General features: G+C 36.1%; 1 protein-coding gene across 2 annotated transcripts in view; it reads left to right on the top strand.

The window, feature by feature from the left end:
• sema5a (sema domain, seven thrombospondin repeats (type 1 and type 1-like), transmembrane domain (TM) and short cytoplasmic domain, (semaphorin) 5A) overlaps positions 1-16,037 on the top strand; it is a 123,343-nt gene that overhangs the window by 29,442 nt on the left and 77,864 nt on the right. For both annotated transcript variants that reach the window (XR_003275562.1, XM_026201021.1), the window contains exons 2-3: positions 4,171-4,398; positions 15,270-15,369. Coding sequence is in view for 1 of the 2 variants with exons in the window: in XM_026201021.1 (XP_026056806.1) it covers positions 4,242-4,398; positions 15,270-15,369 (257 nt within the window). In the remaining variant the exon portion in view is untranslated. The remainder of the gene's footprint in view (positions 1-4,170; positions 4,399-15,269; positions 15,370-16,037) is intronic.

The following is a 16,037-nucleotide window of genomic DNA, read 5'->3' as shown; positions in this document are numbered from 1 at the left end:
CGACTGTAATATGTAGAGGATCCGGTGTTTCTATAGGAATAATTAGATCATATTGACCATGGTGCTCGCCCATTACTACTTGTGTTAGATGAGGACAGTTTGAGCAGGAAGCCACTCAGACCACAGTGTGTATGTGTGAGAGAGAGCATAACCGGTAGTACTGCTGAAGTGTTTCATCACTGTCAACATACATTGTTATTTCCTGCGAGAAAGACACTGGACCACAGCAGGAATATGTCATGTTGTCATTTGCAGCTATGATTAAAGGAAATTCAGCTCTTGTGCGCTGTCTGTTTATGACACCCAACAACCAGCCATTATGTTGTCTCGGTGGTAATTGGTTAAGTTTGTAGGTACCTTTTTTTAGCTTTTATTTCAAGTGAAGTGGAGAAAGAGCAGGTATTTATGGATAAGGAATCAAGCAATGTTGTGAGCTGCATTCAAACCAAGGTTATTATAGTTTTGCATTTTCCATTAGTTTTGATTTTTTATTTCGTTTTGACTTTTTGTTTTCAAATTCAGTTTAGTTTTAATTCGTTTTTAAAGTGCGTTTGCTAGTTTAGTTTTGATTTTTTGAAAATGCTTAATTTTAGTTCAGTTTCAGTGTTAGTTTTAGCCTTTTTACGTAATTGGGGTTATTTGTCAGGGGCAAGATTAAAAAAGGTCAGAAAACGTGTTGTGTAATAATTCAACAGAAAATATTCATTCAAAAATAAAACCAGTACATAACATGTACATCTGGACACAAATATGTAAACAGTAAGTGCAAAATGTGTAAGTGACGTGTGCCAGTAAAAAACCTAAAGAGCCAACAGACTAAAGAAGACATACATGAACCGTATGTATTCAACCCAACCAATCTGAGAAAAGAACATGACAAATAAAAAAAAACTTTAAATACAGCTTTTAATTTTTTTTTTTTTTTTTGTGAGTGAGAAAGAGAGAGATGGCTTTACAGTACTTCAGTCAAGCAATAATTTTCTATACAAATACCACAGCTGTACAATTTTCACACCCTATACTAAATTTACCCTATACAATAGCCTACTCATCTGGATTGAAGCAGCAAACATTCAGTGCAAGCGTAAACAAATGACATAACATAATTTAATATTTGAATCACAGCTTATACAGCGTTTAGTTTTTTTGGCGCAGGGAAAGGAAATGCAGCTGAACGTTATTTGCTCTATGAAAGACATTGACCAAGATGAAAACTAAGGACATTCAATCTATAATTTTATTTTAGTTTTGTCAAACACACATTACAGTTTTAGTTATCGTTTTTTTGTAATGTCTCGTTTTTAATTTTATTTCAGTTAACGACAATGTTTTTTCTCACCTAGTTTTGTTCGTTTTCGTTAACCTTGATTCAAACTCATAGTGTCCATATGAGCACCATAACTCGATGTGCAAGGGCATGTATTAGATCTGTATTCAGAGCTGGGTAGATTATTTGCAAACTGTAATCTGTTACTGATTCCAAATTAGTTTACCAAAATTTAAATTGGTATCGTAATCCTTTAAATTTTTTGTAATATAATCGATCTACTTTTTGGCTACCTTTGACCTAACTTCTTTATCACATTGATATCATGTATCTTGTACCATATTGATACAACCATAGAAAGAAAATATATTCCATTTGTTTTGTAATTAGCAATAAGAACTAGGTTTAGTGATTTTAATTGAATTCATAATAATAATAATAATAATAATAATAATAATAATAATTTATTACTATTGTGTGAATGAGATGTAATCAATAAAAAAATAGCTGTAGTCGGATTAAATGTATTTAAAATGAAATATAATTACAAGTACTTGTAATTTTTGGAATCTGATTACGTAATGCAGATTACATCAGTTTCAACCCAGCACTGTCTGTATCTGATTTGAGACTTCCTGGCAAATGAATTCACATAAAAAAACCTTTAATGGATGTTTGCACTTTTCACAGTCAAGTTATTCATCCACATTAAAGTGTTTAAAACCTGCATTGAGCTACAATATAAAATCAGGGGGAATGTTCAAAAGAAATGATGATTTTTAGACTCTAAAAAACTAACATTCACACAAGGAACGAAATTGAATTCCTTATGTACAGTATTTTGCCATTTGATATGTTGTTTATGAGTGTGGGTGCTTGATAATAATGTAACTGAATATCAAATGGGAATTGAACGTAAGAGAAAAACTAAAAAAACGCTGGAAAGCGGTGGCTCCACTCTGTCCAGCATCTACTGACAGGAAACTACTGTGTGTGTGTGTGTGTGTGTGTGTGTGTGTTCAACAAGGCAAGAAGATGTAAAGCCCTGTTTCCATTCACTACAGACATGAGTCTCCAGACCCATCAACAGGCCATTCAGATCTGCAGTGTGTCAGTTACTGAGTCCCTGTGGTCCCTGCTGATGAGAGCAACTTTGGCGTAATCGAGTTCTGGATTGCCCTTTGTGCAGACTGACTCAATTTCATCTTTACTGTCGTAGTGTAGAGAGGTTATCCCAAGGAAAGGAAGGATGATGGAGTGATTTTTGATTGACAAGCATTGCGGCACAAGTGCTAGTCGTGCTTCAAAGTCAATCCAGGAAGACCCGCAGTCGGTTTTTTTTATTTATTTATCAGGGTCAGACAGCTCTCAGTTTTCATCAAAAATATCTTAATTTGTCCCAAATAAACAGTGGTTCTGAGGCACTCACAGAACTTGCTATCCATTAAAAACATGCCAACATGTTTCGGCCTCTGTGGCCTTTTTCAGGGCAAATTCAAAACATCTTAATTTGTGTTCCGAAGATTTGAAACGACATGAGGGTGAGTAATTAATGACAGAATTTCCACTTTTGGGTGTACTATCCCTTTAAATAGTTTTGTGCAAGTATTAAAGAAAGAAAGAAAGCGCTATTTATAGAATGTGAATATCAGACCTCTGCCCATGAGTCTGAAAGCAATCTATAACACTGTAAGTTTCTCAGGAGTGCAAAACTAGATGGAGTTTTTCTGGCTGCATGTGAGCAGTGTGAGAGGCCCCTGTGGAGTGTGTGTGCTCTGCGGTATGTTCTCTGATAGTCTACGGCTCTTCAGAGGAGCTGGAGTGCTCCCTGTGCTGATTCGTGGAAGTGGGGTCAGAGGTCAAAGATGAGAGTGCAGGAGGTTGGGGAGACGAATGTGACGACCTCAACAGCTGCCGTTTCTTTATCTGGCTGCACTCTCTGCCTGATGCTCTGTTACTCTGTCATGTTAATCACAGTTATATATCAGTATATGTCACTTTTAATAAAAATATAAAGCAGTTTAAAGTTGAAACTAATTAAGATTAAGGCCCAAAACCAAGTCTGCTGGAAAACCTTTGTTGAGACCCTATGCTCCACCATGGAGCCATTGGAATAGGAGGAGAATGTTTTTGAAAGGTACAGCTTAAAGGCTCCATTTATTTGTTCAAAAGTGCAGTAAAACAGTAATAATTTGAGATATTATTACAATTAAAAAGAACTGTTTTCTATTTAAATATTTTTACATTTAGTTTATTCATGTAGAATGGAAACTGATACAAGTGTTTTTGATACGTTTTGTTTAAAGAATAAAAAACATAGAAATGAACATGTTTGCATTAAATTAATCAAAAGTCACAATAAAGACATTTATAGTATGATGGTATAAATCATTTCTATTTTATTTCAAATAAATTGTTGCTGTTGTTTTGAACTTCATATTCATCAGAGAATCCACCAAAAATATATCAAGGTTTCCACAAAAATATTCAGTAGCAAAAAAAAAAAAAAAAGAAAAACACTGTGTTCTACCACATTATTTGGTAATACTGCATTATTTGTTAAATTATTGTGTGATCAAATCTGATCAGTCAATCCTCATATTTTGCTGCATATTTTTACGTAATGACCACTAAACTGTTTAATTTATTGTGATGTGATGGTTTCATGATGCTTTCTTCTCATGGTATTAAAATGTATATATTTCCTGTAAAAAGTGAGAGAATATACAGTGCGATCAGCCAGTCATTATCATCAGGTCCTGCCTTTAAGTAATGATCTGTTATATAATGATTTTTTAAGATGAATTATTAATGAAGCTTATGAAAGTTATTATAAAGTTTAACCAACGAAATCAATCAAACCTTATCGCGCTCGTTCAGTCATTCTCTCATTTTCTCTTCAGATTTCCGTGGCAGATGCCCAGCGCCCTATGCTCCTGCCCCAGCAGTTCTGAGCAGAGTCCCCTGGACCCCCATGGCTCCCCCCGTGGAGGGAACGCCCCTGGCCCGCTACCTCGTCCTGCTGCACAGCCTGCTGCTGCTGTTGCCCAGAGGAGTGCCCTGCCGGGGGGCCACACGGGCCCCGGAGTCCCCCTGCCATAGAGCTGAACACCCACTCATCTCTCACACAGGTCAGCATTTGTATCCCACACAACACAGCATGACAGCACGTTACAGGAGACCTCTGGACTTCATTTTGCATGTTAATTAATGGAGCTTGCTGAGATAAGCACCACTATTAGTATCTGCTTGATAATTTATGATATATCGAATACTGTTTCCGGGTCCAAGCAATTGCTCCATTTCAAGTGTACTAGATACTCTACTCTTTACAGCTGTTCATGAGCGCTATTCATTAATAGCACAACTTTTAAAAAAACTCACAGTGTACACAACAGTCTCCACACTCAAGACAATAGTATTTTAATGATTTAGAAAAGATGAATCGGCCAAACAAGTTTATTTTTCAGCAATGCTACAGGTCACATAGAGTGTATAATAGCACTTTATGTTATTTGCTTTTGGGATTTGATAAATCTGGACCCAGAAACAGTAATGTACAGTATGGTGTACATAAACATTAAAATGTACTGAAATGTAATACACAAAATATATACAAATATATTAGTTAAATTACTTAGGAAAATATAAGTTTATTTAGTTGATTTCCTTTGTATACAGTTTTCTTTCCATACATCTATTCTCATACATCTATTCTCATTTTCATACATCTATTTTTTAAATAGTTGGTCCTGTGTTGTAAATTGTCCTTGAGCTATGCTTTCTGAATGAATACAGAACTAAATGCTTTTTTATTTTTAATTTTTTATGTGTGTTATGGACTAAATCATGGCGACCTACTGTAATAGCATTGATAAACTCAGTCACCTTCCCCCAGTTTAAATTACAGGACTCCCTTCCCTGGAGAACATGTATTATAATCAATGTAAATTCAGCAGGCGGATTTCAGTAAGTAATTGTAGAGCTGAATGTCAAAGGCAAAGGGGGTCTATTGGGGCTAATGGAGTGGAAAGACAAGGTCAGTGTTTTAGCTTAGTGATCAGCTCTGACTGGAAGTGAACTCCTGGAGAACCGAGCTGTCAGTAAGCACAACCTAGTGAGTAGTAACACAAACTAGTAGCTCATTGACCCATTGATTTTTAAGATGTGTTCTTATGGCTGTTCACCATCTGTGTTACAGAATGAGTGTGAATTTCAATGTCTAACACCCGTCTCACACACACAAATGGAACACAAACCTTTTAATTAGCACCCCATTCATTAAATATGCACAGTGAGTGCAGTGGTAATGGCGTTTATGCCCAGCAGGGACAGGGAGGTCTGTCGCACACACACTCTTCATTCCAAGCCCCTTACAGTCCATTGGCACCGTTCTGAAAATGCAATTCTTATGGTTGCTCAAATAATCTCAGTTCTCCCTGTTTGACTGAGCTTTTGAATCAAAGCTTTCAGATCATTGAACAAGCCCCAGACTGCACATTTAGCAGCTGCCCTGCTGCAAAACCAAATACCTGCACGCCAGCTTTCACAAACAGAATCCCTTCTTCAGTGAAAACATTTATTCAGAAAGCACTGGGATCTGCAGGCACTGGCTTTTCGCAGGTTTTCTCTTATGTGTTTGTTGAACCGCTCCACTCGGTTTCTAAAATAAGCCTTGAACTCTGTATGCTCTTTATGGCCTCAGTTCTCATCTGGAGTTCAGATTATGCTGTTTTCCGAACGAGCTCCTGTATTTAGTGGTAAATACATTGGATTTAGTTACAGCTGCAAAATTACTCTATATATGTCTGTGAATTTGTGTGTGTCTGTGAATATGTGTGTGTGTGTGTGTGTGTGTGTGTGTGTGTGTGTGTGCGCGTGTGTGTGTGTGTGTGTGTATATTTCAATTAAAATAAAAAACAATAAATACATTTAAACGTTAACACATTTACAAAGATTGTATTACGTATTTAAGTTATTCTAATACATTACAAATCTTTTTCTTTACTTTTCTGCATGTAGTTTTCTAATCTATAGGTAGTTTTTATGCTGTATGGTAATACATATATAGAATAGATTTTTACATTTAAAAAATTTTACTTAATAGGAATTCTTGTTCTAATGATTTCATTGTTTATTGATTGATTTAATGTCAATTTAAATAAAATGCTTTTTTAATGTATTAAATAGGAGTTCTTATCTATCTTTCTTTTCTTTCATTCTTTCTCTATATATAGTTTATGTACTAATGTTTATATTAATACCTACATAAAATAGTGAAAAAGTTATTCTATTCGATTTTTGTTCTTATTTTTTTTTACTTAAAACAATATTTATTAACAAATGTCAATTAAAACAAATTAATTTAAATGTGTTAATGAATTTTAATATATGTTATTAACATTGTATTCTGTAAAATTCCAAAAATGTACACTGTAAAAACTGTACTGTAAAATTTACAGGATTTTACTCTCAAAAAAAGTTGCCAATAAAATCCTGTAAAAATGATGTTAATTGCTGTAAAAATGGATTACAGGACATTACTGCAAAACAAATTACAGTTAATTGCTGTATGTGAAAAACAGTAGTTTGTTGTATTTCTTTACAGTAACATTGAATTAAACTTGTAGCTTAGTTTACAGCATTATTTTGTAAAGTACAGTACATTATTTCACTAAAGTACAGTATTTACCTGGCAACAAAAGTTGCGAATGAAATCCTGTAAATATATTTTACAGCATTTTTTTGCCATTTCATTAAATTACAGTATTTAACTGGCAACTAAAGATGCGGATTAAATCCTGTAAATACCCCTAAATCCAATATGATGTTGTAATAATTTAACAATGAAACTGCTGTAAAGAATAATTTTAACAGTAAACTATAAAATACTGATATAAATGCATTATCATGAGCTCTATCTTGATACATTTACAAATGAATAAAAACCAAGTCAATGATGTTGCAAATAAGTATTTATTAAAACTGGCAGAAACACATTGCAAGGCTTTTACTGGTAAAATAAAATGTTTAGTCTTTCAATAGTTAAAATCTTATCATAAAAATAACATAGCATCACAAAGTGACTACAAATACCGGTTAAAAAAATAAGCCATAGTCAGAGTAGAACATTAACTTTGTATTCAAAATGCCACTCATACAATACATCAGAATTGACCAGTACTTAAAAGTTTACTCCACCCCAAAATGAAAATCTTTATTAATCACTTACCCCCATGTTGTTCCAAACTCTATTTGAGTAAAAATGGTTTTGCTTTGATCTTTGTTTGGAACTATTTTTGTTAAAGAAATAGAACAACAGTTAATATTGTGTCTAAAAAAGTAAGTAACTTAACTAATTGTTTATTGAACTATGCAATCGTGATTCTCAGCAAAACAGTTCACTTTTTTTGCTACTTACATCATATGTTATAAATAAACTCAACAGTTGAACATTTACCTCATCATGTATTTTCTGTGAGTTTATGTGTGCCGTTAAGCTTGGTTTGATATTGAATGAAACATTAATATAATCAGAATCAGTCTCACGGTTCGATGCTTCCTAAGGTGTTTTTTTTTTTCTCACTCAAATTTGAGTCAGGCTAACTTGTCCAGTCGGGCATATAAAGCTGTCTTTCACTTAAAAAATTACTCAGACGAGCTTTAATGTCGAGTACAACTACAGAATATGCACAATTACTCATGTACATGTAGTTAGTAATTATAGTAAGGCGTCATGTCAATATGGGACAGTTGAATACATATAAACAAATGAAATTTCACATATTTTTCTGTTTGTCAGTTATTACGACAGATAGAATTTACTATGACAATCGTACGCATTGGGCTTAATGATAAAAGTTAGGTAAACACTACTTTAAATGCTCTCAATAAGAAAATGTAACTTCCAAAAATACAAAATTTGGCCTAACTATGCTATGATAGCAATTCCCAGTTTACTGCACAGAGGTTACCAAGGCCACTTGTCTAAATGTCAGGATAGGAGGCTATTGTGACATACATTAAAGAATAACTAAACCCTAAACCAACTTTTTTTAGTTAATGATCTGTAAGAATGGGGCTTTATTGGTGCTGTTTATTGATTCAAGTAACTTTTTGACATTTGAGTATAAAGTGTTTTAAATATACAATATATGGTGTAAAAACATCTGAGTGATGCCCTCTTCAGTTTGAACGGTGGCTACTGATGTTGATTTTTCCTATTGGATGTTTGCTGTGGTATGTGACATAAGTGGTGGCAGGTGACGTAAGCAGTTTCCATCTCACAAAGCCCTTGGTACGAGCTACCATGCCCTTGGCAGTATAAAACCATTTTGTTCCATCAAAATCACTTTAGTGAGTCAGGAGTTGGAATTGCAAGTATTAAAAACGATCAGGATAGAGGAGTATTTTAGCATCTATTTAGCATAGCATTTATATAGTTATTTAGATTATTTTTGTGTAGCCTATGTAGTTAATTAGCATAGTTGTAAGTGTAACGTTAGTATTGTTAAAGGTATAGTTAGTTAGTAGCATAGTATTGCATCAGTTAGGATAGCTTCAAGTTAGCGTAGATTTATTTACAGTGGTCAGGATGGTACGTAGGTGTAGTGTTGCTGGTTGCTACTGGACTGCATAGTTTTCCTTGACTTGAAAATTAGGCACCGGTGGTTGCATGCACTTAACCTGGAAGACCAAGAGTTCCCGCCTAGAGTGTGCAAACTGCATTTTACGTGGGATTGCTTTTCCAATGCAATGGAGGTGGAGATGGGCTTCTCCACACAGCTCGCGCTGAAAAGCGACGCAGTATCTTACTCTGAGACTGGCCCCATTCTCTCTTGTGCACCTGCTTCATTAGCATTGTCGGATGCCGATCGCGATGCATGAGTTAAGACCGCAGTTTGAGCCAGCGGCTCGAATTGATATGGTTCAGGCCCTGTCCACAGACACCTCAACATCCTCTACTTCTGGTGAAGGTGGGGGAGAAGAGTCCTCTACTTCAAATGAACACTTCGTTGCAAAGCTACTTGCGACACTACAGTCACTATCCATTTTAGCGACTCTGACAGCAGCTGTCAATTTATCCATCACTGCGGGTCTCAGGTTCATGCCCCACCCGATCAGCCCCGCACTTGGTTCATCCCCTCTATCTCTGCTGTGCTCTGCGCACTTTTCAGCGCTTTTCAAATATTGGCAGTGGGTGGAGTCAGGCTCTGACCAGTAGTTCAGTTACCCTTTAACTTAAATAAATATAAAAGGATATTTCTTGAGTATAATTAAGTGAACTTACCAGGAATTATGTATAAAGCCTCTAATCTTCAATCGTTCTCGCGCTGCTCCAGTCGGCTGGGTTTCAGATTTGAATGATGCGCGCGAAATCCCATAATGCCACGCTACAATATGTTAGTGTAAAAAGCAGGAGCTACAGTGACAACACCTGCTTCTTGTAAATGAATTACAGTTGACGTGGAAATAAACTGTTAACAACTCTAAAACCTTATTTGACCCATAATGCATTTTGAATTACAGCTGCATCTTGTAAAATGTTTATACAGTAATATTCTGTACAATTTTGCTGTAGAACTAGAAAATACGGCAATTTTTTACAGTGTACTTATATTAATACTTGTACTAATCCTTTATAATTTAAAACGTGTGTACAGCAAATGTTGTTCTCTCATGATAAATTGCTTGCAGTGTTCTCCGTTTTTAAGTCGCTTTGGATTAAAGTGTCTGCTACTTTAATAAATTGAAATGTAAGTTAGATAGATGTCCAAATATCAAATGTCTTCTCGGTATCACCTTTGTGAACCAGAATTCAACGTAAGTAAAATAGCTTTTCACACTTAAAATTAATGCCAATTGCATGCTGATTTAATAAACACCTTCTGTTTCTCTGAAATGTCATGTTTTGTGAAATAGTTGCCCCTGTAATTACAGTCAAACACACAGGTGGTGCTGTGCTTATCCTGACAAAGGCTATATAAAGAAGAGTGATTGATGGGCCTCATTTCTTTTTTTTTCTTTTCTTTTTTAATCTAAACCTTTCAGACTTTGTCAGGCCACCCAGTAGGACAATTTAGAGTGAATTGAAGGCTGAGAGAAACATTCTGCTCTCTCCTTAAATTTGCCTTTTTGAATCAAGCCTGCAGTCTGCATTTATAGAGGCGAATGTTCCTAGCAGCCTCTTTGAAAAAATCAATAAAAAGGGTTGAGTCACAGAGATGCGTGTCTAAAATCCAGACAAAAAGACAGACACTGAGACCAAGAGACTGTGTTTTCCTAAATGGAACACCTCTGCTCTCTTCTCCAGAGTGCTGTGGGGACATGTTTCTCCGTGGACCGCGTAATCCTTGTCCGTTAGGGAGCAAAAAGTGGGAAGGGCATCACGAACAGTCGGCTTTCCTCTGTGCAAACTATAAAGAAGATAAATATACATCCCCTCAGCCATGCCAGAACTCCAGCACAGCTCCACTGTTAGATCTCTGTATAAAGGCACACTGGTTGACTGTAAAGAAATGTTAATATCTGCGCCATGGAGCCGTTGTGCTCTGCTCATAAGTGCCGGTTTGTGTTCTGGACAGATGTTGCACACTCATAGTGAGTCAGGGTTGCATTTTGTTTAGACTTCAGAGAGGTTTTTTTTTTTGTCTTGTTTTTTGTTTTGGGGGGGTGGAAACAAGGGTTTTCTCTTGTTGTCAATGACAGGTTTAAGAAGCAGATGGTTCCCCAAAGGTACAGTACATATCTTATGATGGGTAGGAGTGTTGTCGGTATGGGCTTGTCAGAGCCCTAGCTGCATTGCATGGCTTGGGGGAAAAACAAACCCAACACTAGACTTTTTATTTTGTTTGTTTTATGTTATAAAAATCTTATTTTAGTAAGTTTCTTACATATACAGTTTCTAGATCATTAATGTTGCTAGTTTTCATTGTGTTTGTATGTATTGTTGAAGTTCTGAGTTACATTTTTTATACATTAGCATTAGTTAATGCAGTAGCTCACATGAAATCATAATTAACAATATTTTACAGCATTTATTAATCTTCCTAAATGTTATTTATATATATATATATATATATATATATATATATATATATATATATATATATATTTAGCATTTAAAATGAAAAGTTCAAACAAAATTTTGTCATTATTTACTCACCTTCATGTTGTTCCAAACCTGTAAATTTATCTTGGGTGCACAAATAAAGATATTTTTAATGAAATCCTAGAGCTTTCTGACACTCCATAGACAGCAATGGAACTGGCATGTTTAAGGATCAGAAAGGTAGTATGGACACCATTAAAATAGTCCATGTGACATCATTTGTTTTCTTTGCGCAAGAAAGTATTCTCATAGCTTTGTTTGGTATCAGAGTGAATCATGGTGCGTTCAAGTCCTCCTGGGAAGTTCGTACGCACGAGGTGGGAAGTCGTGCTTACGGCGGCATGTGCGTTCAAGTAATAATGAAAATAATAATAATGCATTTTATTTCATGGCGCCTTTCAGAACACCCAAGGTCACCTTACAAGCAATATACAGTTCACTGCATAAGACAAAACAAACAACAAACAAACATCATATACATATAAAGTGGATTTAATAAAAGTCACTTTCGTTGGAGCAAGATGGCGGAGTACTTTCTCTTAATTAATAACACAAAAATACAGCAATGTTCTTTAACTCTTGTTCTAGAAAATTAAGAACAAAGACATGTGCATTAGGTATACTTCGTTTTTTAATGTTTTAAATTATTTTGTGAAGCCGTTGCCAACATTATTGTTACAAGTTGCATTGCTATATTATAATGCCATCATATTATGTGTCGATTAACTTACTGCGCTGTAAATTGAAAAGCCTGACAATATCACAGCTAAATACCTTTAAAGGGGGGTGAAATGCTATTTCATGCATACTTTTTTACACTGTTAAAGAGTTGGATTCCCATGCTAAACATGGACAAAGTTTCAAAAATTAAGTTGTACGTTTGAAGGAGTACAAGTTTTTCGTTTTTGAAGTTTTTTTCGAGTATGGCTCTGTGTGACGTTAGATGGAGCGGAATTTCCTTATATGGGTCCTGAGGGCACTTCTCCCGGAAGAGCGCGCGCTCCCGTATAGCACAGCACTGAGAGCACAACAGACTTCACTGATCAGAGCGAGAGCGTCGCGAAATGTCACAAAAGGAGTGTGTTTTTGGTTGCCAGGGCAAGACAACCCTGCACAGATTACCTAAAGAGAAAACAGCATTAAGGGACCAGTGGATGGAGTTTATTTTTACAGAGCATCAACAGAGTTGTGCAAGTGTTTGTGTTTGTTCCCTGCATTTCGAAGATGCTTGTTTTTCAAACAAGGCCCAGTTTGACGACGGATTTGCATATCGTTTATTTCTTAAGGATAATGCAGTCCCAACAAAAAGGGTCACGATCGTGTGTTGGAACCGCATGCAGTGAGTAAAACGGCTTCAAATATCTCTGTGTTGTTAACTTAGCTATCGGCGCGTAAGCACATCAATTAAACAACATGCGATGTTGTCATCAAACTGCACTTTCCTCATGTACAGCTTAAAAAAAAAAAAAAAGACAACAAAGTGGAACTTAGTCATTTTCCAAAACCGCTAAGCAAATATATACAGTTTCAGTACATACCACATAGAGACGCTGTTGTTGCTGCTGCTTTTGTTTAATTTCAGCCTCTGGATCTGATTCTGGATCATAAATATACGCTGAATCTGACTGTTAGCCATGGTAAGGTCAAGGTAATGTCACAACTTCCAAACGCTCTCAAAGCAAAAGCCTACTGGCGCTTGTGATTCTTTAGCTCCGCCCACACGTCACGCCTCCAGCCGGTCGTGTTTTTCCGGGAAAAATCGGTACAGACTATCTTTCTCTTATGAATATAATAAAACTAAAGACTTTTTGGAGTTATGAAGGATGCAGTACTACTCTATAGGTACTCAAGATTAACAGGATATTGAGTGAAAACGAGCATTTCACCCCCCCTTTAATATTTTATATTCTGCCATGTTAATCACTGACATGCCCCCAACTCGTACAGATTGGGGCTTAGAGAAAATCCCAAGCTCCCCACTGGTATTTACGATATTGTGGTGGCGTTCATGTGCATTCAACTTTGAAATACGATTTTAAACGAGATGACTTAAGATTTGAACAAGAACATGGTTGAAACGTGAGGAGCCGAATTCAACAGAAAGGCCCAAGACAACATGTTTGTAAATCACATTTGTAATTTGTAACATTTGGCAACAATACACACTCTGTGTAAAGTGGTTTTGTCTCATTTTAATTACAATTTTGTGTTGGGCTACTCTCTCTGTAATTTTGGTTAGAAAACTTGTTTAAGAGCAACTTTGCGCCAGAAGACCCCAGCATTTGCACAGCTGCGGCTTGTCAGATGTTGCTTCCCGTACTTAAAGAATCTTTGCAAAGAGCAAACTTATTCATGTCTATTAAAAGAAACAGTCCTTGGGAGTTCAAGAAAACAAGTTTAAGAGCAAACTAAGGCAAGAGTTCTTGCAGTTTTGACAGCCGTGACCTTGAGGTCTTTAAATTGCTTCCATGCTGAGGTTAATTTTTGGAAAGTGCCGAAGTTGTTTTACATCTTTATGCAATTTTTCTATGACATTCATTGCTAGTGTGGCTCTTTCTCATATTTGACTGAATGAATTAAATAATTTTGAAAGAAGATTTTAGTTCTACTCATTATTTTGTCACGAAATGACACCTTTAACATATAAAAAGTGTTCACTGTATCCTGCAAAGAATGTGGAAATACAAACAGAACCATTAGCTGACATAAGTAGACCATATGAAGTCATCCAAAAGCCCAAAAATAATTTATATATATTGTTATATTAAACTGCTTTTCAGAAACACTGAAGAAATACATTGTGTGTCTCCACATTCACTTACGAGTTCCAGTCTCGCTGAAGTTAGGGCTATCCCATAGAGACATGCAAGATTTATGGAAGAACATTGTGGTAACTGATGCTGTGGATCTTTAGGGAATTCTGGCTTCCTTTTGTATGCTCGAGATGCGCTTCTTCAGAAGAAAAACAACCCTATCAGAGTTAGAGAAAGCTTTGTTGTTTAGCAGAGCTGTTTAACTGATTATTAAAATAAAAGAACTTTATTGAAGAAATGTTGTAGATTATATTTAATTCATTTACTAGGTTTGTAAATTATTCTGTATTCATTATTGTTTTGTAAAGCACAAAGGACAAAAAAGGTGTCTGTCTGTCTCTCTGTCTGTCATCTATCTATCTATCCATCCATCCATCCAATCTGTCTGTCTGTCTCTTTTGTTTATCTGTCTGTCTATTGTATATTTATATATCTATATATAATGTATTTACGTATTAGGGCTGGTAAGCGATTAAAATATTTACCCACGTAGGCTACTGTTGGTCTGGGGCGGGGCAAGTGCATTAAATGCGTTAATAATTTCTCACTATAATTTATTATTATAATTAACGCGTTAAAATACCAGCCCTAGTGTTTATATTATGTTAATTTTTATGTTTTGTTTATAAATGTTTTTGTAAATGTATTATTGTGTATTATTTTAACATTTATCATTATTTCATATTTTTATTTCTATATTTAAATATATTGTTATGTGTGTATTGCGTACACATAAAATATATATTTTAACTGGGAAAAATAGTCCGCTCGTGTGTTAATGTGAAACTACATCCCAGAACTGGAAAAAGACCAATGAACAGTAGCACAAATGATCGCATTACTGGAACAGCTAACCCAGCAGCTATCTCATTACACAGAGGTAGGTAGGCAAAAGATGTTAGACAGGCCAAGATTGAAGCATTGATGTCAAGGCCAGAGGTTAATATGAAAGGCGCCACAGCGAGGGGATTCGATATGCATATCATACACCCGCACAGAAACAAACACAAATGCACTCAGGAGCACTCAAATCGAAGAGAAATATGTGCGCTAACATGTGCCCTCTCTTGTTCTGCAGAAATCGAGCCTTGGATCCACCGATTCAGAGCTGAGGGCACCGTTGATTATTCGCAGCTGACCTTTGACCCCGGCCAGAACGAACTAATCGTGGGTGCAAGGTAATGGTTACTTCTTCCATCACTGCATGAAATTTAATTAAGACTCACTCCATGTGTCTCAGTATATGAATGAGTGTGTCGTTGTCAGAGGTTCTGACAGTGTGTGTGTTAAGCCTTACATACAAATAGTACTATATTTTCAGCAACACCAAATTGACACCCAGTGTGAAAATGTCACAATTGCCAAGTTTCCCATGATTAGCCCAATAGTGACACACAATCCGAGTCCTCGTAAAACCACACAATATAACCGGAGGACTTTTGTGGCAGACAAAGCATAGCATAGACCGTCCTCACCGACAGATACTTTGATAAAAAAAATCGCACCATGAATGTGAGAATAGGATAAGATTTCCTGTGTCCAGCTCTAATTAATGAGTGTGATGATTTCCACATAGACTTTCGCACTGTCCTGCCATACATCTTCAGCCAAATTAATCTCATATTCCTGATCTGTCAGCAGCTTGGATGATCTCCAAGCAATTATTTTGTGACAACCGCAGAAATGGTTTGATATGAGGCACTGTAACAGTTCATTCACCCACAGGGCCGGGGGCGGTAGAATAATTACTTTTTCTGGGGATTACCATTCACTTCACTAGTGGTTCATTGTATCATGAGCAGAATGTGTTAGTACGCTCTCAGAACCTGCTCCGAAGTGCAACACA

Source organism: Carassius auratus, chromosome 24 (assembly GCF_003368295.1).
Source record: "Carassius auratus strain Wakin chromosome 24, ASM336829v1, whole genome shotgun sequence".
NCBI classification, from domain to species: domain Eukaryota; kingdom Metazoa; phylum Chordata; class Actinopteri; order Cypriniformes; family Cyprinidae; genus Carassius; species Carassius auratus.
The sequence above is the reverse complement of the archived record's forward strand: the minus strand, read 5'-3'. Positions and strand labels throughout refer to the sequence as shown.